The 24,460-nt window shown below is 36.6% G+C and overlaps 1 protein-coding gene across 1 annotated transcript in view; it reads right to left on the bottom strand.

Annotated features, from left to right (window-relative positions):
- Positions 1 to 705: 705 nt before the first annotated feature.
- The window catches only part of LOC132124552 (uncharacterized), a 37,307-nt gene continuing 13,552 nt past the window's right edge, over positions 706 to 24,460 (bottom strand). Inside the window, exons 5-37 of the mRNA XM_059535612.1 lie at positions 24,220 to 24,373; positions 23,464 to 23,568; positions 23,271 to 23,369; positions 23,025 to 23,171; positions 22,827 to 22,904; positions 22,263 to 22,410; positions 22,024 to 22,173; positions 21,440 to 21,512; positions 19,992 to 20,152; positions 19,725 to 19,914; positions 19,493 to 19,631; positions 19,264 to 19,397; positions 18,702 to 18,855; positions 18,498 to 18,602; positions 18,303 to 18,401; positions 17,968 to 18,114; positions 17,751 to 17,828; positions 17,038 to 17,185; positions 16,794 to 16,940; positions 16,570 to 16,642; positions 15,379 to 15,539; positions 15,059 to 15,248; positions 14,844 to 14,982; positions 14,636 to 14,769; positions 13,504 to 13,657; positions 11,438 to 11,542; positions 11,242 to 11,343; positions 10,604 to 10,747; positions 5,513 to 5,590; positions 5,290 to 5,437; positions 3,204 to 3,353; positions 3,036 to 3,108; positions 706 to 1,294 (exon numbers count right to left, since the gene is read on the bottom strand). Coding sequence (XP_059391595.1) covers positions 1,111 to 1,294; positions 3,036 to 3,108; positions 3,204 to 3,353; positions 5,290 to 5,437; positions 5,513 to 5,590; positions 10,604 to 10,747; positions 11,242 to 11,343; positions 11,438 to 11,542; positions 13,504 to 13,657; positions 14,636 to 14,769; positions 14,844 to 14,982; positions 15,059 to 15,248; positions 15,379 to 15,539; positions 16,570 to 16,642; positions 16,794 to 16,940; positions 17,038 to 17,185; positions 17,751 to 17,828; positions 17,968 to 18,114; positions 18,303 to 18,401; positions 18,498 to 18,602; positions 18,702 to 18,855; positions 19,264 to 19,397; positions 19,493 to 19,631; positions 19,725 to 19,914; positions 19,992 to 20,152; positions 21,440 to 21,512; positions 22,024 to 22,173; positions 22,263 to 22,410; positions 22,827 to 22,904; positions 23,025 to 23,171; positions 23,271 to 23,369; positions 23,464 to 23,568; positions 24,220 to 24,373 — 4,291 coding nt within the window. The 3' untranslated portion in view covers positions 706 to 1,110. The remainder of the gene's footprint in view (positions 1,295 to 3,035; positions 3,109 to 3,203; positions 3,354 to 5,289; positions 5,438 to 5,512; positions 5,591 to 10,603; positions 10,748 to 11,241; positions 11,344 to 11,437; positions 11,543 to 13,503; positions 13,658 to 14,635; positions 14,770 to 14,843; positions 14,983 to 15,058; positions 15,249 to 15,378; positions 15,540 to 16,569; positions 16,643 to 16,793; positions 16,941 to 17,037; positions 17,186 to 17,750; positions 17,829 to 17,967; positions 18,115 to 18,302; positions 18,402 to 18,497; positions 18,603 to 18,701; positions 18,856 to 19,263; positions 19,398 to 19,492; positions 19,632 to 19,724; positions 19,915 to 19,991; positions 20,153 to 21,439; positions 21,513 to 22,023; positions 22,174 to 22,262; positions 22,411 to 22,826; positions 22,905 to 23,024; positions 23,172 to 23,270; positions 23,370 to 23,463; positions 23,569 to 24,219; positions 24,374 to 24,460) is intronic.

Genomic DNA, 24,460 nt, shown 5'->3' on the forward strand with positions numbered 1-24,460 from the left:
ACCTGCCATCTACAGTTCTGTTTGTAATGGGATGATTCGTAACATTTGTATAATTGTAACGAGTAACGATGCAGCACATAAAAAAATATCGGAGTAAAAGTATTAAACTCATCGAAAATATGTACTGAAGTAAAAGTGGAAGTAGGAGAAAAAAATAATACTCTAGTAAAGTACAGATACCGCCTTTTAGTACTTAAGTACAGTAGTGAAGTAGTTCTACTTCGTTACTATACATCTCTGCCAATAAGATGTCATTTCAGCAGTTTATATTGGCTCAGAACTATTCGAATCATATTTCAAAGCATTTGTGAAACTAATAACTCAAAGTCTACCCTGCTGACTTCAGTTTCTCACTTCCCAATGAATTAAATCAAGTTTGCCCCATTTTTCATCGCCATGGTTCATTGATTTACAGGACTAGGTCGACTTCAATCTGAGTTTCTCTCCATTATTTATCTATAATTATAATTTAGCAAAGCACTGTGGCTAAAACTGTAATTTATACACTTGTGTTGTACATTTGTAATTTCCTTCTTTTTAATTTTGTACTTGTATTGGAAGTGAAACATGAGTTCTCAGTAAGTGTGATTATTTTATGTGTAGCAAAACCGCTCCAATATCGAGTCAAGCATCCAATACAGGTCTTTATATTTGACGTTAATCTGCTGTTTGAAAAAAATAAATAAATAAACATTTCTATGGTAATTCCTCAATCAGAATATTGTCAATAGTTGAATTATTGTCATTCGTGTAAATTTGCCAGTTAGAAAATGTCAAAGCACAAATTCATGACTAGTTTGCACACGTTGCATTCAAATTCAGGGAGGTTTGCAGCTTTAGCCTTCGTTTGTTCTCAATAAAATGGAGGAAAAACTTGAATGTTGTCCGACTTTTATTTTTAAGTGCAAAACAGATCAGTACAAGTTAGTTCAATGTATGTCACATCATTTATTTGTACATTTGTTTATCAAATTTGAGCTTCAGCTCCAAAATACACCAGGTTAGGTATTTTAATGCTTATGATGAATCCCAGTTCTTAATTTTTTATCTGTGTTATCCACACATTCAAGTTCATTTCTAATGAACACCATTTGTTTTTTTTGTTTTTTTTTACAGTTCTAAGTGCTCTGTTTTCTCTCGGCCTTGGCGTATGAGATCTGGAAGTGTCTTGGTCATGAATGTGTAGTGTTTCTCTTTCAGGTTCTTCCCAGTTTTCTGTTCCAGTCCAATGCCGAGATACTCAGCCTCATCCTTATATTCAGGCCAGTGTGTCAGACCCGGACCATTCGGAGACCTGCCGATCCAAAAACAGCTGTATTAAATAGGGATGTGCACGGATAGTCGAACATTCGAATATTCGTTCTGCTCTAATTATTCGATAAATAAAAATGATATTCGAATTTCGCAAAAAAAAAAAAAAAAAAAAAAAAAAAAAAAGTTCACAATAAAACCTAATTTGGTCACTTTCTGTGATTCTCCACGGCATATTTGAAGGTGTATGCAAGCAAAAAATAATTAATGAATGATTAAGGGGCCATTCACATATGGCGCCTAATAAGGCGTGGAAAAGGCTATGCGCTCTGCTTTCTCCTTCTTTCCAAAGCGCTCGGGCAGAAGCGCTCCTGAGGCGACGCGTTCTCTCCATGAAGACGCGGGAATTTCAGCAAAGGATAAATGGATTTGCGGCACAAAAAATCGCTTTCAGTAAATTTATTTCACAATGGCAATCCATATACAGCTATGATCAGCTGTTCCTTCATCTTGGCTGAGCTTTCAACGTTGTTAAGGGAAAGGATGAAGCTGAATGTTTAGTTCTTGTCACATGACCTGCGGCGCGCTTGCGGCATTCTGAAAGTTGAGATGTTTTTAACTCGATGCTGTTCGGACGCGCCTGGAAAAAACGGGACCGCGTCGCACCGCGTGCGCATCGCGACCGCGTCGCTTCCATTATGAGCGCGCATACCGCGCGCCTACATTGGAAATAACGAACTTGAGCGCGCAAAAGACGCGATATGTGAACGCCCCCTAAAAGAACTGCGGTCTTCTAGTACTTCAAATATGCCGTGGAGAATCACAGAAAGTGATCCAAGAACATTGTTGCAGCATCTCTCAAGCAACGAATAAACACTGCTAACTTGGAGAATGCAGTGAAAACTCCTCTTCTCGCGTCTGCCCTAGACCCTCGGCACAAACATCTCAGGTTTCTCGATGAAAACATGAGAGAAGTAAGAAAAAAAAAGAACATTTTCCTTGATGCGAGTGGTGCGGATGCAGTCGCCACGATGAAGAAGATGCAATGCCCACTCGTCAGAAAAGGCTGAGCCAGTTCTCCAGCGATGATTACACAGAATCCAGCCGAGACGAGTGGGAACAGTTCTTGCTGGAGCCATGTATTCCACCAGATGAGGATCCCATTCAGTGGTGAAACGAGAACACGAAGCGCTTCACAAAACTTATTCGCTTAGCACACCGTTATTTGTGAGTCCCGACAACGTCTGTGCCGTCAGAGCGTGTTTTCTCCACGGCCGGCCTTAGTGTTAACAGACTAAGGAGCCGACTTTCCCCCAATCATGTTTACATGCCCGTATTTCTTAACAAGAACATTTGAAACATTAGAAAAAAAGCAAAAAAGATTTGCTGACAGTTTAAAAGTTAAGTGTAAGCTACTACATTCTGTACAATAGCCTAATTGCTGCAAGCTGCTTTACGTTTTTTCTTTGTTCACTTTTTTTTTTTTTGCTTTTAATCTGTACTTTTGTTTGTTTGCACGCATTGTTAAAGGTTTTCAGCTACAAAACACGATGTTTAATGTTCAAGCTTATTGTAAGCTTGTTCAAAATGACGAAAACAAATGTTGCTGAAAAATAACGTCTGACTCATTAAACTTAATTTAAATAAACGAATATTCGAATATTCGTTTTTGTGAGCTCAAATATTCGAATGTGATATTTGTGGAAAACGCCCATCCCTAGTATTAAAGTGCAGCAAATATATACTTTGTTCTTCTACGAAAAACAAGAAGACTGATATTTTACCCGGTGTGTGCAAAGTTCCCCCAGTATCCCATCACAGTCCTGCACAGCTCTTCCTCTTCCTTTGTGAAAGGAGCTGAAAGATTGAACCATTGAATGATGATTCAGTGGTTATTTGAAACCCTTTCAGAGAAGTTCAGAGAAGGATGTGTTTGTGATGACGAGTTTTACCGGTTGCTCTGAGGTTGGCTTGAGCGAAGCAGGTGCCCTGGATGAAGAACAGTTCATCTTCGTGGTCAACACCAACAAAGCTGGGCCTGTTCTTCTGGATCATACTGGGAGGATGCTGGAACTCGTACAGGTAAACCGGCGCTCCTGAAGCTAAAGCCACAGCAATGATAGGATTTAAAGGGATAGTTCACCCAAAAATGAAAAAACAAACAAAAAAAAGTCATTATCTGCTCATACTCAAACCTGTATGAGTTTCTGTTGAACACAATGAAGCTATTTTGAAGAATGTTAGTAATCAAGCAGTTTCTGGTAGCCACTGACTGAAAAATAAATACTATGGAAGTCAATGGCTACCATCAACTGTTGTCACACGAGAGTGAGTAAATTAGGACCGTTTTTATTTTCTTGGATGAACTATGCCTTTAACTCCAAGATTATTTCACTGTGATTTTGAAGAGCAAAGCGATCATGTAAAAAAAGCAGATGTTTTTTTTCTTTCTAATATCAATATATCGCATTTTTTCATAATTCAACATTTTGAATATTTTCTGTATTGATGTATTTTAAGGTGTAATTTATTCCCGTGTTGTAAAGCTTTATTTCCATTATTATTACGCCAATCTTTAGTGTCACATGATCCTTCAGAAATCAGTCTAATATGCTCATGCCGTTTAATTATTATTGGTTCTCAATTATTATTTGTATTATCAAGGTTTAAAACCGTTTTTGCTGCTTAATAATTTGGTGGAAATTATGATACATTTTCAGAATCTTTGATGAAAGTTGAAAAAAAAGCATTTATTTGAAGTTGAAATATTTTATCACATTACATAATGTATTTACAGTCACTTTTTGTCATTTTAAAGGGTTACTTCACCCCAAAATTAACGTTTTGTCATTAATCAATTGTAAAAGCTCAGTTCGTCTTCGGAACACAATTTAAGATATATTGGATGAAAACTGGGAGGCTTGTGACTGTCCCATAGACTGACAAGTAAATAACAGTGTCAGTGTCCAGAAAAGGTATAAAAGGTTGTTGTCAGAATACTCCATCTGCCATCAGACATCCAATCTGGGTTATATGACGCGATGGGAACCCTTTTTGTAAGCAAAAAAAAAAAAACTATTCAATAATTCCTTTTTCAACGGTCTCTTCTGTGTCTCTCCATATCACCGTATGCTCTTCTGTGTCCTCCGCACCACAAGGATGCGCTGTTTCTATGTGTATTTAGCTTTGATTTGAAATAAAACATTGCATCGTTGTGGCGCGGAGGACACAGAAGAGCACACACAGCATACAGTGATATAGAGAGACACTGAAGAGACTGATGACAAAGGAATTATCGAATAAAGTTGTTATTTTTATTTTCTTTGCTTACAAAGTGTTCCTGTCGCTTCATTTAACCCAGATTGCACGTTTGATGGCAGATTGCACCTTTTCTGGACCTTGACACTGTCATTTATTTGGCAGTCTATGGGACAGTCACAAAGCTCCCGGTTTTCATCCAAAATATCTTAAGTTGTTTTCTGAAGACAAATGAAGCTTTTATGGGTTTGGAACGACATGGGGGTTTTCATTTTGGAGCATCCTTTAATGTTGAATGAAAGTGATATTTATTTATCATAACTCTTTCTTTCCAGATTCCACAAAATTATGAAGCGGTACAACTGTTTTAGGTGTTAATAGTACTACTACTACTCATAGTAATAAATGTTTTTTGAGCCGCAAATTAAAATATTAGAATGATTTCTGAAGGATCATGTGATACTGAATGATGCTTAAAAAACAAAATCAGCTTTGCATCGCAGAAAAATTTGAATTTTAAATTATATGAAAAAAGAAAACAGTTCCTTTCAAATTGTAATAGTATTTAACAATATTAATATTATAACTGCATTTTACCTTGGTGAGCATTTAAGAGAATTTTAGTAATTATTCCAAACGTTTGACCTGAAGTATATATATAATTTTAGGCTAAAATTTAAATTTAATAGACGTTAATATAATCAGAATTAAAAGTTATTTTTAAACCCTTCTGTCCAAACGGTTGCAATGGACCAATATGAATAACTGGCTGCGTCTCACCGCTGTGGTATTTTGCCAGTTGGAGGGCAGGGATGTTGAACATCATGTCTCCCATCATCTCTCTGTAAATGTCTCGGATTTGAATGGGATCTCTTGTGTCGCCCAGGTACTCGTTCGCCACCAGATCAACGATCCATCGATCCCTGGGCTGATGGGAGTTTCAGTCAAAGCACACAGGATTCAAAGAAAAGCACATGTAAGCTAATGTTGAGTTGTGACTTACATCAGGATACGTGAGGGTCAGGCCCTTTATGACTTGCTCTTTATTCATCCCATCAATCCATCCTTTACCCGCAAAATACTATGGAGAAATAACATAAGCATCAAAATATTAAACCAAATATGTGAAAATGCTGTAAATGTGTCAATGACAGTTAAGGATGTGTCGGTATCAAATGTTCCTGTTGCGGTTAATTGATAAAGCTTTTATCACGGTATATGGTATTATCACGGTATTGAAATTTTGTCTTAAAAAAGTGGTCATAATACAGTATAACAGGTTAAATAACTTTTTTTCTTATAACAAAAATAACTAAACATTTAAAACAATAAAGCAATACAAAAAAAAATAAAAAAGTTAAATGTTTTACACATTAAAGTGCAAAAGAACTGAAAAGACCAATAGGTATCACTTTACAATAAGACCTCATTAGTTAACCTTAGTTAATGCATTAACATTCAAGGCTAGACAAGGCAAGTTTATTTATATAGCACATTTCTTACACAATGGTAATTCAAAGTGCTTTACATAAAAGAAAGTAAAAAAAAAGTAATGAAGAAAAATAATCACAAAAATAAAAACAAGCAATTTAAGAACTTGAAAATGAAAATGATTTAAAAATTGACTTGAAATGAATTTAAAAATAGAAAATAATTTTACATAGAATACAGTGCAATACATAAAATATAGTGTAATCAGATCGGACATCACATAGTTCTCATTCAATAAATGCACAGCTAAACAATGAGCAATAGCTACATTTACTATAGAAGTTATTAATCTTTGTTAAAAAATACAAGTCTTAGTTCATGTTAGCTCATTAAATAACACAGTTGCAAATTTCAATTTTAACAATGTGTTATTAAATATTGGAATACCTAAGATTAATGAATGTTCAGAATAATTTTGTCATTGGCAGTTTATGTTAACTAATGAAGCCATAATGTAAAGTGTGAATGAACAATAAAAGATCAAAACACTTTCAAACAATATCTAGGGCATTTGTAGTCCAGATAAAAAAATAATAAATGAATGTTTGAAGATAAATAGCCTATTAAGTCTAAATATTTCAGTAGTTGGCTCTGTAATAAACACCATAGGGAAAACACAAATCTGAATGGTTATTTAAGATTATTTTTATGTTTACAGGGTAAGGGCTGCATTTAGCGCCATCTGCTGTCAGAGAGTGAATGCTTTCATTCAGCGCGTCTCAGAATCAGAATCAGAATCAGAATCAGAATGAGCTTTATTGCCAGGTATGTTCACACATACGAGGAATTTGTTTTCGTGACAGAGCTCCGCAGTGCAACATAACAGCAACAGAACAAAAAACACAATAAGGAATAAAAAATACAAATAGGTGGGTAAGGATTGACAATATACAAATTGACAATGTATGGCAGGTATATTAAAAAGAGCATTTATGTATGTACATGTATATTATGTGGAAAAATTGTAACTGTACGCTAAGTATGTGTGTTTGGATAAATAAGTGTATGTGTATATAAATATAAATATAAGTAGTATAGTGTGTTCCATGTATGTACATGTATATTATGTGCAAAAGATTTACGTGTACGCTAAGTATGTGTGTTGGATAAAAAGTGTAGTGTATATAAATATAAATAGTGTAGTGTGTCCCACAGTTATTATCAGCTGTTCATAAGATGGATTGCCTGAGGGAAGAAACTGTTCCTGTGTCTGGTCGTTCTGGTGCTCAGTGCTCTGTAGCGTCGACCAGATGGCAACAGTTCAAAGAGGGAGTGTGCTGGATGTGAGGGGTCCAGAGTGATTTTAACAGCCCTTTTGCTCACTCTGGATAAGTACAGTTCTTGAATAGATGGGAGGGTTGTACTGATGATTCGCTCAGCAGTCCGGACTACCCTCTGTAGTCTTCTGAGGTCCGATTTAGAAGCTGAGCTGAACCAGACAGTTACTGAAGTGCAGAGGATGGATTCGATGATGGTGGAGTAGAACTGTTTCAGCAGATCCTGTGGCAGGTTAAACTTCCTCAGCTGGCGAAGGAAGTACAACCTCTGCTGGGCCTTTTTCACAATGGAGTCAATGTGAATGTCCCACTTCAGGTCCTGAGAGATAGTGGTGCCCAGGAACCTGAATGACTCCACTGCAGTCACAGTGCTGTTCATGATGGTGAGTGGGGGGAGTGCAGGGGGGTTTCTCCTGAAGTCCACGATCATCTCCACTGTTTTGAGCGTGTTAAGCTCCAGGTTGTTGAGACTGCACCAGACAGCCAGCTCTTTAACCTCCTGTCTGTAAGCAGACTCGTCACCGTCCTGAATGAGGCCGATGAGTGTGGTGTCATATGCAAACTTCAGGAGCTTGACAGAGGGGTCCTTAGATGTTCAATCATTAGTGTACAGGGAGAAGAGCAGTGGGGAGAGAACACAGCCCTGGGGAGCTCCGGTGCTGATTGTACGGGTGCTGGATGTGTATTTTCCCAGCATCACTAGCTGCTGCCTGTCTGTCAGGAAGCTGTTGATCCACTGACAGACGGAGGTGGGCACGGAGAGCTGAGTTAGTTTGGGCAGGAGGAGGTTTGGGATGATCGTGTTGAAGGCAGAGCTGAAGTCCACAAACAGGATCCTCACATAGGTTCCCGGTCTGTCTAGGTGTTGCAGAACATAATGCAGTCCAATGTTTACTGCATCGTCCACAGACCTGTTTGCTCTGTAGGCAAACTGAAGAGGATCCAGCAAGGGTCCAGTGATGTCCTTCAGGTGGGCCAGCACCAGTTTTTCAAATGACTTCATGACCACAGACGTTAGAGCCACAGGCCTGTAGTCATTTAGTCCTGTAATTTTGGATTTCTTTGGGATGGGGATGATGGTGGAGCGTTTGAAGCATGAAGGGACTTCGCACAGCTCCAGCGATCTGTTGAAGATCTTTGTGAAGATGGGGGCCAGCTGGTCAGCACAGGATTTCAGACAGGCTGGTGTAACACAATCTGGGCCTGGTGCTTTTTTCCTTTTCTGCTTCCTGAAGACCTGGCGCACCGCATCCTCGCTGATCTGTATTGCAGGTGTGGGGGAGAGGGGGGATGCAGGAGGTGTGAATGGTGAGAGCGCTTGATTGGAGAGGTGTTCAGGGTGGGTTGCAGGAGCTGTTAATGGTGTGAATGGTTGTGTGGAGAGGCATTCAGGGTTGGTTGCAGGAGCTGTGAATGGTGTGAACGTTTGTTTGGAGAGGCATTCAGGGTTGGTTGCAGGAGTTGTTATTGGTGTGAACGGTTGTGTGGAGAGGTGTTCAGGGCAGGTGATGGGTGTTCTTTCAAACCTGCAGTAAAACTCGTTCAGATCGTCTGCCAGTCGTTGATTTTCCACAGTGCTGGGGGGTGGTGTCTTGTAATTGGTGATCTTCTTTAGGCTTTTCCACACTGATGCTGAGTCGTTCGAAGTGAACTGAGTCCTTATTTTTTCAGAATAATTCCTCTTTGCCACTTTGATCTCCTTTTCCAGTGTGTATTTAGCCTGTTTATACAAGACATTGTCCCCTTTCACGTAAGCATCTTCTTTGGCCTGACGGAGCTGTCTGAGTTTTGCAGTGAACCACGGTTTGTCATTGTTGTAATTTAGTTGAGTCTTGGTAGGAATACACATATCCTCACAGAAACTGATATATGATGTTACGGTCTCTGTGAGTTCGTCCAGATCGGTGGCAGCAGCTTCAAAAACACTCCAATCAGTGAGGTCAAAACAAGATTGTAAATCCTGCTCTGCTTCATTAGTCCATCTTTTTACAGTCCTTAATACAGGTTTAGCTGATTTTAGTTTCTGCCTGTAGGTCGGTATAAGATGAACCAGAAGGTGATCAGAACGTCCCAAAGCTGCTCGTGGAACAGAGTGAAATGCATCCTTTATTGTTGTGTAACAGTGATCCAATATATTACTGTCTCTTGTGGGACAAGTAACATGCTGTCTGTATTTTGGCAGTTCACGGGAGAGATTGGCTTTATTAAAGTCCCCAAGAATGATTAAAACAGAGTCTGGGTGTTGTTGTTCTGTCTCTGTGATCTGCTCAGCGAGTTTCTGTAAAGCTGAGCTCACGTGCGCTTGAGGAGGGATGTAAACACTAACCAGAATGAACGAATGAAACTCCCGCGGCGAATAGAACGGCTTGCAGTTAATGAAGAGCGTTTCGAGATTTGAGCAGCACGTCTTCTTTAACACAGTTACATCTGTACACCACCGTTCATTGATGTAAAAGCATGTCCCGCCGCCGCGCGATTTCCCCGTTGATTCTGCGTCGCGATCCGCTCTAAACAGCTGAAAGTCCGGCAGATGGAGCGCGCTGTCCGGTATGGTGTCATTCAGCCAAGTTTCCGTGAAACACAGAGCAGCAGAGTGGGAGAAATCTTTATTTGTCCGAGAGAGCAGAAGCAGTTCGTCCGTTTTGTTGGGTAGAGAGCGGAGATTTGCCAGATGGATGCTAGGCAACGGCGTTCGAAATCCGCGTTTTCTGAGTCTCACGAGCGCTCCCGCTCGCTTTCCCCGCCTGCGCGTCCTCTTGAAGCGTGTGATCAGGGCAGCCGCTCCGCCGACAAGAATGTCCAGCAAAACATCAGAATAGTCGAAAACCGGTGAAATATCGGGAGATGTGTGTTGCCGAATATCCAGCAATTCGTCCCTGGTGAAACTGATTGCAGGAATATAACTAAAGACAGGACAAACTAACAAAAACACAAAAACAACTGCAGAGCACGTCACGGAGGCAGCCATCCTGTATCGGCGCCACTCAGAGTAACGTCTCTCACGTGTTCCTCCATGTGCTTCTCATGCGTGCTTGTTTACATCAGAGCGCATGCGCTCTTTCAAGCAGCATACAGCGATGTTGTGCATTTTAAGCAGCTGATGGGAATACTATTCTTAAAATGCATTCCAAATTCTGAATAATTTGTAATGTATATTTATTCACGGTATTTAGAAGTGCCCACGATAACAATATTGTGCATATTAATCACCGCAATATATCGTATTACCGAATACCAGCACAAGTCTAATGACAGTAAAACAACATCTTTGATTCTAAGTTTAGAGTGTGATATTAAATATAATAATAACTATAATTTGTACTCACTGTAGGCAGAAAAAAGCCAAACTCATCATCAGTGATTCCAGTGATGAGAGGAACTTTACTGAACTCTTGCTTCTGAACGATATCTTCTACAGGTTTGGGAAGGAAATAGGAATCCAGAGCGAGACTGAAGTGCATCATCGCAAACTAGAAACATAATGGAAACAATCCTCAATCCATTAATATCAATCACGGCAAATATAGGCTATATTGTAGATATATTCTAAAAGCACTTATTTTATATGTCTACATAATACATGCTTTATATTGAAGCATCATACCTTGTGAAAAATAAGTGTGCTTAATTGCATTGAATGTGCACATAAAAGTGTATTTAAAAAAATAAATACTTGCAGATAATATACTATCAATGATATAAAAGGGCACTTAAATATGCCAGTTGCATTTTCATACAACATTTTCATTTAAATGTACTTAACATTCAGTTCATACTTTAAAATATATCTCATTTACATTTAATTTAGCACATGCTTCTTTCTAAAGGAGGAATACAACAAGCAGTTTACCATAAGCAGTCAAATAAACACCTGTAATGCAAAGCATCACACATTGTTTATTATCTTTGTAATAAGTACTTGTGCTGAAATATTATTGGCTTCCTTTTATGAAATATTTCAGACCTGATTAGAGCATTGCAGAACTTCCTCCTCGGACCAGCGCATGATGCAGTCGACGATCTTCGATGAGCTGCTGCTGTCACAGTTGCATAATTTGGCTGCGTTCTGACATGAGCATCAACATGAGAACGTGGTTAAAAACAGTTGCACTTAATACAAATAAAAAAGATGAAAATATAAGAAGAATATGAAATGATACCTGAGCCCTCAGTAAAGGATTTCCCATCACTAAACCGTCCCACAAGGCCGTCCCACTTTCTGGAATGGCACGATGAAACAGACCAGAAGCCAATGGTGAAAGAATCTTGAAGACACAAATGACACAGAAATGACTTGATCACTCGAAACTAATATTTAACAGCAGAGCCGGCCCTAGACCTTTGGGGGCCCTAAGCAAAATTCGGTTGGAGGCCCCTTTGACCGTTTTAAGTAAGGCCTAAAGAAAAGCAATGACTACCTTATAACTATACTGTACATATTATATCTACTGTTATTTTTACATTTTTTTGTCTATTAAATTATGTTTAAATTATTCTATGTATGCTGTATGTTAATTATCTTTTTTACGCTGCTGGTCCTGAGTAAGTATTTTGTTCTTATGTGGCAACATGTACAGAATGACAATAAAAGACCTTGAGTTCTTGAGTTGAGTTCCATGTTTGATGTCTAACAGGAACATTATGATACCACTGAGCTGAATGGCAGTGAAGTGCAACGAACACACACTGATGAACTTGCTGAATAAGAAGACTGATAAAGTGATTTTCACTGACCTCCAAAGAAACATTTTTAATTGACACCTGAGTTTAAGAGGCACAAACAACAGCCTATATATAATTTAAATGAAATCGAGCAAATAGAATAACATTTAAATAAAATATTATATATAATAATAAATAGAACATTTAAATGTTTGAATTTTTCAAATAAACAAAATTAGCAATAACATCTAAAACACCACAAACAAGATTAACAATAATAAGAATTAGGTAATATTTCAATAGAACAATTAAAATCCATATTTGTGCAGAATGATGTGCTCAAAGCAACATGGAGTCACAGTGTGCAGCGCTGCGCTGCTCAAGTGCGCATTTAAAAGTTCACGGCACAAAGCGAAGAAATGTCCAGCGCACAAATCCTAATGTATATCTGTCCAACAGTTTATTGATCATTTGTTTCTTCACAGTTTTAAATTCCATTTATTGTGCGTTTGATGCCGATTCATAGTCCTTGTGACGGTAGCGAGTCGTTTAAAAACAGCAACAAACATAAAATACAAATACACAAAATAAAGTCATTTTATGCAAATCCACAGCCTTTTATCTAGAGATCAAGCATTATAATGTAAATGTATGATATATTGGAGAGAGTTTTACCGTGCACGAGACGCGCCCTTTTTGAATAAAGTTTATGAATGGAGAATGATTGACGAGGAAAAACGAGTTTCCGTAAACTTTAATTTAATGATGTAAATAGTAGGCCTGTCGTGATAGTCGATAAATCAATTTATCGCACTATTAAAAAAATGAGCTCGATAATTTTTTCGGCCGCGATAATTTCTTTTTTCAATTTTTATTTAAGAAATGTAACCTGTCACGATGTGTGGTCAGTCTGGAGCGCAGCCTGTGGACAGCCAGGGGCAGACACACCCTTTCCGATGGCAAAGTTGTCCCAGGAATAAAGAGATAACGACTTCACTTGTCTCCATTGTATCCAATGGGGTCGCTGTGTCCATTTCTTTTACTGTCTATGGTGTCAACACGCCCAGTGAGTTCACACACACACACACACACACACTTTCTTTCCAAAGCGCTCGGGCAGTTGCGCTCAGGGGCGGACTGGCCATCTGGATGAGTCGATCGCGCGGCCGTGGCCGATATGTTTTGTTTTCGATGAGTGTTTTGCCCTCCCTCCCTGTTTAGTTTGGTCTACTCCATTGCGTATCTTGAAACACACACCCTTTAACGTCGTCTATTTTACAGAGAGAGAGGGAGAGAGAGAGAGAGAGAGAGAGAGAGAGAGAGAGAGAGATTTAGCCGGTACAGCGAATTTCTCTGAGCAGCAGGCCACTGTATACGTTCACTTAAAACATACCCGACTGTGTTTACGAGAATACTTGCGGAAACAATTATTTTTAGAGTGACTCTAGGGGGCCCTCTGCTGGCTACGGGGCCCTTTGCAATTGCAAGGGTCGCTTAGTGGCTCGGCCGGCTCTGTTTAAAAGTAATGAAGTTGAGTTACTATGCTATTAATAAAGACCCATACCAGCGTGGATACACTTATTCCTCCAGCAGACTCTCCAAAGATGGTCACTGATCCAGGATCTCCACCGAAGCTGTGGATGTTCTCCTGAACCCACTGAAGAGCTGCAACCTGATCCAGAAGACCATAGTTTCCTGGAGCATGTTCATCTCCCGTGCTACGAAAAAGAGAAAAGGAATCTTAATCTTAATCGTAATTAAACAAAAAAAAAAAACTGACTCACAACATAAAAGTAATGCACAAAAATGATTTTTTTAATGAAACACCAAAAACAAAATTGATCAATTTAATTTATTCAAAAACTGAAAATAACGTTTTGCTAAATTACTCGTAACGATCGTCTACGATTTCGGCCCTCCACAACTATTTCAACCAAACATTTTCAGTGAATCCCGTATACTTACGCACAAAAACAAATTTTATTTAATTTTATTTAATTTGTATTAACATAACAACACTGAACATTTAATTAATATTTAAAGTTAACACATTCGCTTTGGCATGTGTATTGCTATATTAATGTGATGTTGAATATTCAATATATTGATTACATAATTTAATTTGAATTACTAATACGCAATGCTACGTGCGTCCCGAGTTCGAATCCTGACTCAAGGACCTTTCCCGATCACACTTTCTCTCTCTCTCCCACTTCGCTTCCTGTCATCTACGATTTAACCAATTTAGGTTGTAATAACCAATTTAATTTTTAATTGGAAATCTAAATTCTTACACAGGATACAAATTTTACCTACTTGTAGATGTTAAAAATCCACAAAATCAAGGTAAGAATCTGCTATTATCTGAATTCAGCTAGATTCGCATCTTGCTTTCTTATTTATTTATTATAATTTAGTGTTTTTTTTTAATTATTTTATAATTATTTATTTGAATAAATCTCAATAATAATAATAATATGTAAATTGAAGAGACTCCATGGCTTTTATGTTTGAACGGCCATAACAAAAATATCATGTATCGTACCAAAATGATTTGAATTGAATTATGACCAGTTTTCAGATTTTAAGATGCACAGCATAAATCATTTAAGAAACAAACTTGAATCTAATTATTATTATCAACATTTATCTGGTTTGGTAAATGGTATGATCAAGGGTAACCACAGATACCCTACCTTAAGAATCCCAGCAGACCCAATCTGTACTGAATCAGCACCACAACCACATCCTGATACGCTGACAGAACGGAGCCGTCATACACTGAAGCTGAACCAAGAGCAAGTCCTCCACCATGAATCCAAACCATCACCTAGAAAACACAAGGAAACGTTCTCCAACACATTTTTCTATGAGGACATTCATCCAAGTTGTTGATCAACTTACTGGTAGCTTGGTGTCTTGGCCAGGTTTGACTGGAGTGTAGATGTTGAGATACAAGCAGTCCTCCGAGACCTCGGGAATCTCCACATCCATACCGAGAAACTTAAGTTCAGTGACACTAACTTGCCTGTCCTGGATGCACCTAAAGAGACCACAGCACCATTAGAAATGTCTTACTAAAGATGTTTGAATTGAAATGTGGTTGTGCGACATCTCACAAGGGTGGCTGTTTGGTCGCATCTCTCACTCCGTCCCATTTCTCTGCAGGCTGGGGCCGAGCCAGTCTCAGGGGTCCCACGGGGGGCTTGGCAAATGGTACACCTAGATAACTATTAACAACTGTGTCCTTGCCCTTCACAGTCAAGAAGGCACCTCTCAGAGATCCTAATTTTGTTTGCACTAGAGGTCCTATCAAAAAGACCAATAATATACATCAAAAATCCAATTTAACTTATTAACATTTCGCAAAAAAAAAAAAAAACTGTATTAAACACTTCTTAATTTTACAATGGTTATGAAAATGAAATGGTTAACTTGCCTTCCTTCCACTCTTTTATTATCTGTGGAAGTTTTTGGGTCATGAAATTGAAGTGTTTTCCCTTGAAGTTTTTGCCAGGTTTCTGTTCCAATCCAATCCCGAGATATTCAGCCTCATCTCCATATTCAGGCCACTTTGTGAGGCCTGGACCATTCGGAGACCTGCCGTCAATGACAAATGGACATTAAAACTGAAAAAATGGCACTAGAAGTAGTATATATCGTCTATCTGCATTCCGAGTAGTTTTGAGATATTGAGCTTCAAAGTTTTTGCATTCTATTCAAATGTGTAGATAGAACCTTAGTGTTTTTTGAATAAAAATCCCATAATTTATACAACATAAAAAAATCTATCATATAATGTAAATATGTTGTCACAGAATAACAATATGGGAATAACTCAATTTTGTATTCTTTTGTATTATATTTTGTACTTCAATAAGTATTAATCCCTCTTACTGTAGATCATGTAAAATATGCACTGCAAAATATCCAGACCAATGCCATATATAAAAGTATACAGTTTAACATATAATATAACGTTATTAATTAGGCTAAAGGTCATTTTAAGGATTTTTTATTTATGTTGTTGTTGTTATCAATGAAAAACAATTTAAAGGGATATTTTGAATTATCAGTGGTATAATTCCTAATTTATTACAAAATGCTGATAATTAAGTGACCTTAAGGGCCAGATTTAATAAACAGGGCAACTTTGCGATAGAAATTCTGTGGGTGATTTAGTAACAATGTACACATTAAAGAACACAGATGCAGCCAGATCATTTGCATAATGACCAAGAGCAGTGCAGTTACCGCCTTCTTTAAGACATGCTTTTTTCGGGTGTTAATTAATGGTGCAAATAACAGTAATTCGACAAGCGCTAACATTATTAAATCTCTTTGCATAAATAATTTTAATACTCTCCTCCTACAATTTTTGTGTCTAAAAGGGAAACTCCTACAAATGCATATTCAAAAAGGTCAGGCACAAAAATAACTGTGTCCACTCCTTTTCAGCACTAATTCTTCACTGCGTGCTTTTAGTAAATCCTGACAGTAGCTTACTATTTTAACACACAAAAAAACAGTTTGTGCTGGTGCAAGCTGTTAGTAAATATTGGCCTAAGATGAATGGTATTTTTTTTTCTAACTTAGAAGGGACTGTTTTATCACTGATGTAATCACTTACCCAGTGCGAGCAAAATTTCCCCAATAAGCCATGGCAGTTTTACAAAGTTCATTCTCTTCCTCTGAGACTTCATCTGAGTAACGAAGCAGAAAGAGGTTGACTGATTGCTATTACCCATTGTTTGATTGCTTCAACGGTAGTTCCTGTAAAATCCTTGCAATATAAACTGAGACTACAGTTTAATATTTTAAACCTTCACATCCTTAATAGATGAATAGTCAAACCTTGCAGTTTTACATGTCTTCCAAAGCAGAAACCCAGAACAAAAAAAACCTCATCTCCATGGTCACATCCAACAAAACTGGGTCGGTTCTTTTTAAGTTGACTGGGAGGATGCTGGAATTCATACATGTATACTGGTGCACCAGCATCTATTAAGAGAAAAAAGAAATAATTAATAGTAAAAATTATAATAATAATTAAACTTTCATAATTGCACAATGGCGCATAAATAGAATAAACTCTCACCTCTGTGGTAATTCGATACTATGCGAGCTGGGATGTTGAAAAAAAAGTCTCCCATTATCTCTCGAAAACCTTCTCTGATTTTGATCCTGTCACTGGATGTGCCCAGATACTCATTTAAAACAAACTCTGCAATCGCCTGATTCTGAAACTAAAAGAATGAAATTATAATTATTAGAATATTTTTTTTATTTCACATTAACATTCGAAGCAACATAATACAATTTACCCTAAACGATTTATCAGAATAGATAGTCATATCCTGAGACTTCTGAGATTTTCATTGTGCCACAAGTAACTGGTAAGTTTTGTTTACTGATCATCAGAAGTAATAGACATACAGATAAAGTGGGTCATTTTGCATTACTGCAATGAAAAATGTACTTAGTGTTTCCTGATTACAAAAAAAATAAACAAAAAGAAAACAGCAGAAGTCCAAGAACAAAACCATGGGGGACACCGCAGTTTCTTAAATAAAGTAGGGTAAAATTAAACTAAATAAAATGAAACAAAATGATATTCAATTGGTTAAAATTCCAAGCTCTGTGCAGTATACAATAAGACTGACAATTTATTTTTAAGCTTGTTTGAAATTATTAGGTGTTTGAACTGTTCTACCATGCACTTTATATATACACATACTACTGCTTTGTTTTAAATCAAATTATTTGATCATGATAAATGATGCATAAACTATCAATTGTGTTCTGTCTTACATCAGGGTTAAATAAAGGCAAAAATGGGATGATCTGCTCTCTATCCATTCCATCTATCCATCCTGACAGTCCAAGAATCTACAGAAAAATAGTTTTGGTATACATTATGGTCACTTTAGTCTCATTCAAAGATTTCATTTTTCATTAGTAATCAATGACTTTAAACTTATGTTTACATTTTACAGCAAAAGCATGTAAAAATAAGCTTTTCCATTACATTAGGTAGTGTATAGCCACCATCGTCATTAGTAACTCCATTGATCAGAGGCACTTTGTTAAACCCGTGGAATTTAAGAAGCTCTTCAACAGGTTTTGGAAGGAACTGGCCATCGATGGTCACTCCGAAACGAAACATTAGTTGTTCCTGTATTATATGCACACAAATTTAGCACATAAATTATCTGTGTTATTTATATTAATGCAATACTTCACAGCATGATCTTACAAGTGTTTCTACAAGACATTAAAGATGCATACAACTAATAAAACTCTATTAAATATAGAATTTCATGTGTAAGGATGGATGGATGAGCGGATGGTTGTGATGCAAACCCTAGCAATCTTAAAGATGTCCTCTTCTGTCAGCTGCATCACACAGTCAACAATCTTCTTTGTGCTGGAAATATCACAGCCAGATGTATTTCCTACATACTAGAGAAATATGTTAATACATTTTAATTAAAAAACTATAAGTCAAAGTGTAATAAAATGGTAAATTGTAAATTTTAATGCATTTGGGAAATGTACTTGGGCTGTTGGTAGAGGGTTGGGACTCATGATAGCATCCATTGCTGCTGTACCGCTCTCTGCGATGGCATAACGAAACAGGTTTGAGGATAACGGAGAAAGAACCTAAAGATGTGGAGGAGAAAAATGTAAAGCCATCTTTAAACCGGATCAATATAATTTCGCAGTCATTACATGATCAAATCTTTGTGTTTGAATCCTTACATGTAAAGAGACACTGACTCCTCCAGCAGACTCTCCAAAGATGGTCACTGATCCAGGATCTCCACCGAAGCTGTGGATGTTCTCCTGAACCCACTCAAGAGCTGCAACCTGATCCAGAAGACCATAGTTTCCTGGAGCATGTTCATCTCCCGTGCTAAATGAAGATTAACCATATAAGAGGCTACAATTATTCTATATGCCTAATGGTGTGGTCACATTTAGAGCGGTTCAGTAAATTTTCGGGACCAAAATCTAGTCATTTTAAAAGAAAGCTGCTGGGTTTGTAAGTGACAGATTGTCATTAAGCACAAATCATCATTTGAGATGTGATGGAAAAAAATATTTCAGACAAAAACACTGTTGAACAATGTCAGAGAACAAATTAAACCACTTATAGAGTGTTTGAAGTGTGTCTTTATTTCCTAAAAGTCCATGAGACCAAAGATTACCCATAGTTTAAGCAACAGAACAAGTTTTAATCAGTATTTTTGATGAATAGCTTAGATTTTGCTGTGTTCCTTACACAAAGCTTTAAATGTTGAGAAACTGTAGATGGTTTTACCTGAAGAACCCGAGCAGACCAAGCCTATACTGGATCAAGACCACGACTACATCTTGATAAGCAGCTAAAACAAGTCCGTCAAAAATGGAAGCAGATCCTGCAGAAAAACCTCCACCATGAATCCAAACCATAACCTATTGCACATCATGTTTTAAAAAACGTTAACCAGCATATATACTTATGCATAATAATAGAGCAAAACTCAATGAAATTCAGAACAAAGACTTACAGGTAATTTGCTGCTGTCTCCAGGTTTAGAAGGAGTGTAAATGTTGAGATAAAGACAGTCCTCAGATACTTCAGGAACCTCCACATTCAAAGACATATTAGCTAACAGTTCCAAAAGAATCTCCCTTGCCTGTAGACACCTGGGATAAAGGAACAAAGTGTCATTTTTTCCCATATGAGCAGGTCTGATGATTTTATTATTATTATTATTATTAGTTTAGCTTTATTCTCACATGGGTGGCTGTTTTGTAGCATCTCTCACTCCTTGCCAAGCCTCTGCAGGTTGTGGTGGAGCTAGTCTCAACGGACCCACGGGAGGCTTTGCAAACGGTACGCCAAAATAGCTACTGATGACAGTTTCCTTGCCCTTCGCAGTCATGAATGCACCTCTTAAACGTCCTAGTTTGGTGTGAACTAGAGGTCCTGTCAGAAACAAATGTGTAACAATTCTTAGTTTCATGCAGGGAATCTTGGTAAAACAATGCTGATTCTGAACTTGCCTTCCTTTCGCTCTTTTATTATCTGCGGAAGAGTTTGAGTCATGAAAGTGAAGTGTTTTCCCTTCAGGTCTTTCCCAGGTTTTTGCTCCAGTCCAATGCTGAGATACTCAGCCTCAGCACCAAACTTAGGCCACTCCGTGAGGCCCAGACCATTCGGAGACCTGCCACCAGGAAAACGTTTTTTTAAATCTAGTTTTAAATGCATGTGCCAAATGTTTGGAAATGTATTATTTTGTATTCATGTTGGTTTCATATGGTTTGGAAAACCTTTATACCATTTTCAAGAAAAATTATAAATAGATAGATAGAAAAGTTATAAATAGATAAATATATTTATATATGATGAAATATATTTTTAATAGAATAATTCATAAATGTCAGGACGATTTCGTAGAGTCACACCAAATAACATTTTACACCATGAAATTACTTGGTTTGGAAAACTTTCAAACCATTTTCAAGAAGGATTTCTGAATGACTGAAAGGCCACATAAAAATGTCATGTGGTGTACCTATCAAGTAAAAAAATATTTTCCTTTAACATGTTTACATATAAATATATGTTATATATTTATGTGGAGAGTCTCACTGCATGACATTTTTCAACTTGAGCTAATTTAGTTTGGAAAAAAAAAAGGTTTTCAATTAAATGTCTCTTAAAATGTCATTTTGCTTTTTACATGTGAGTGATTTAAGTCTTAAATATATAATTCAATGTTTTTAATAAAATTTGATTGAATATTTTGTAAAAATGATATATGATATATGAAGTATGAATTGATAAATGTCAGGATGTTTGGAGAGTCACACCACGACAAAAAAACAACAACAACAACAAAAAACAATTTCAAGACAATTTTCAATTAAATGACACTAAAAATGTCATGTGGTTTAATGATCAGATAAACCTGAGTACATGTGAGTGATCCCAAGTTTGAAATATATATTTGTAGTAAAATGTAATTAAATATCATGAAAAATTATTACTTCATAAATGTCATGACTTTTTCAGAGTCGCACCACATGACATTTTACACCTGAATTAACCTGAGCTGATATTTTAAGGGATTTGATTTGATTTTGACATACAGTCATGAGGATCTGTGGAGGTTCTCTCTATGATGTCACTTCCTGTTTTGCTTTTTCCCTGCATGTTGGTCACACCACATGATTTGATTTAACAGACAACTGTTTTTCATATTTATTACCATATTCATATTATATCAAAGCTGCTTCACTGCTTATTCAATTTTCTAAGATATAGTAAATATAATATAGATATTAATTATAGTTAATGTTTTCATTTTAAGAATTTCATCCTTTGATTGAAGTTTTTTCTTCTTAGTGATATCAGGACAGTTGTATCACCCTTAAAATATTTGATAAAATATTTGATATTTTTTAGACAAAAATTTCAACCAGACAACTTTATGTTAAGTGTCACTTACCCAGTGCGAGCAAAGTTTCCCCAGTAAGCCATGACAGTTCTACAGAGTTCATGCTCTTCTTCTGACAGTTCCTCTGGATTGAAAAAGGAAGAAAGACATCAAACAGAAAAACCACTGTATTGATTGTCACTATCTATAGAATCCAGTTGTGATTTAATATTTAAATGAAACAAAGTTTGAGATCTTAAGATGAGCAAATTTACATGACCAACTTGAACCCATTGCAAAATCTGCAAGGGGAAATCTTTCTTCCTTTTCTTAAATTTTACTGTACTTACTTGTTGTTGAAATCAAGTAATTATCTCGGAAATGTGTTTATTAGAAATTCCCAATGCAGATTTCGCAACAGATTCAGGTTAGTCATACAAATTTCCAGCATTGATCAACAGAAACGCATTTGATTTGAAAGTGACCTCTGTGTGCACTGAGCTTCATACATCAATACACTACTGATAAAAGACAATGGACCTTTTTGTCCACAAAACTTTGCTGAAAATGTACTAATGAGACGGCACTTTTAGATTGTTTACTTCTAAACCACTAAAATAATTTGTTATGTTTCTTAATATTATTCAGGGCCGTACCTTCCAGCTTCATATGTCCATCTGCAAAGCAAAAACCAAGCACAAATATAACTTCATCTCCATGGTCAGATCCAACAAAACTAGGTCGTTTCTTTTGAAGTACACTTGGAGGGTGCTGGAATTCGTACATGTATACTGGAGCACCGGCATCTGGAAATAGACAAAATCCCCAATTACTTTCGAGTATCACTGAAATAGCCATCTGCGAAATAAACAGTTACACTTCTACAAACTCTCACCTCTGTGGTAATTCGCTACCTTTCGAGCTGGGATGTTGAACAAAAAGTCTCCTAACATCTCTCGAAAACCGTCTCGGATTGCGGTCCTGTCAGGGGATGTGCCTAAATACTCATTTAAAACAAGCTCAGCAACTGTCTGATCTTGAAGCTAAAGGGGGGGAAAACAGACCAGAAATATTATATAAAAAATTATATTAAATTAAAATTATATTACATTAAACTGTAATATATTATCCAAAATTAGTAATAAAAATATATTTTTAAATACAATTAAAATAAAATTAAACATAATTTATTATGTTTATATATAAATACGCACACATGCATGTATATATTTAAGAAAAATGTGTTATGTTTATATATTAAATATATTTATATGATATATATGAAAATTTGCTGTATGTGTGTATATTTATATATACACAACACACACACATACATTATGTAAACAAAAACTTTTATTTTAGATGCGATTAATAGTTTAATAGCACGATTAATCGTTTGACAGCACAAAATGTCTATATATATATATATATATAGAAAATAAGCGTTTTTTTTTCTTACAGTGGGGTTAAATATGGTCAAAAATGGCAAGATCTGCTCCACGTCCATCCCATCTGTCCATCCTTCTGGTGAAAAGAACTATGGAAAACATTTGCTAAATATGAATATACTGTACAATTCTGACTGAAGTTTTGGACAAATCAAAAACAAATCTTATGCTTGTACTTTTACGTATTTTAACAGTGAATCAGTGTTTACATTGGGCAGCATATATCCACTCTCATCATTCGTGATTCCATTGATCAGAGGCACTTTATTAAACTGCCGGGATTGAAGAAGCTCCTCTACAGGTTTGGGAAGGAACTGGCCATCCATCGTCACTCCAAAACGAACCATTGGATGCTCCTGTTTCAAAAGACACATAAATTCAAACACAAGATTTAGTGCATAAGAAGACTGTTCGCATATGATTCTTAAGAAAACCCAGAATGTGAGCAGACAGACCTTAACCAGTGTGAGAACGTCGTCTTCTGTCAGCTGCATCACACAGTCAACAATCTTCTTTGTGCTGGAAATATCACAGCCAGACGCATTTCCTACATACTACAGAAAAATGTTGATGAGTTTTGATTAAAAACCTGTTAATAATAAGATGATAATTGTAAATCTGAAATTGTAATGCATTTGGGAAATGTACTTGGGCTGTTGGCAGAGGGTTGGGACTCATGATAGCATCCATTGCTGCCGTACCGCTCTCTGCGATGGCATGATGGAAGAGGTTTGAGGATAACGGAGAAAGAACCTAAATGTAAAAAATATTGTGTTTTAAAAAAAATTCTATTATATTATTATATCTGTGAAGCAATGAAGTTTTTTAAATATTACAAATATGTGGAAAAAAAAATTGTCGGCCAAAATCGGGAAGAAAATAAAATGGGAAATTGTATTCATTCATGATATGGATATATAATATTTAATAATAAAATACTATTTACTGTAAAAGATGTATATCACAACTCTGAAAATTATAAGCAAGATGCACACATATTTTTGTGTGATGGAAATAATAATATACAAATATAAATATATATAAATATAAAAAAATAGATTAAAATGTTGATTGAAATAAAACTACAATTAAATAAATAAGTATAAGATGAAAAACTTAAATGAAAATTGAAAATGTTGCCCTGGCAGCTAACTGAAATAAAATAAGTGGAACGTGAAGTTCTAAAATTGCTAAAACAAACAAACAAAAATAAATCAATCTAAATATAATAATAGCAAAATTACTAAAACATACAATAAAATAACGATGAAAACTGAAGATATAAAATAATAATATATATAACGAAATACTAATAAAAATGCACCGCATTACATTTTTAGTGTCATTTATTTCAAGAAGCCAAAATTACAGAAAACTTTTTTTTTTTCGATTGTAAATCCTTACATGTAAAGAGACACTGACTCCTCCAGCAGACTCTCCAAAGATGGTCACTGATCCAGGATCTCCACCGAAGCTGTGGATGTTCTCCTGAACCCACTCAAGAGCTGCAACCTGATCCAGAAGACCATAGTTTCCTGGAGCATGTTTATCTCCAGTGCTAAAGAGCAGAAGATCATCATACAACCTCATCAGAGACCTTAGATCTCAGTGCCACAGTATCAGTCACTAATCAGAGAATCCCAAA

Source organism: Carassius carassius, chromosome 43, assembly GCF_963082965.1.
Source record: "Carassius carassius chromosome 43, fCarCar2.1, whole genome shotgun sequence".
NCBI lineage: Eukaryota > Metazoa > Chordata > Actinopteri > Cypriniformes > Cyprinidae > Carassius > Carassius carassius.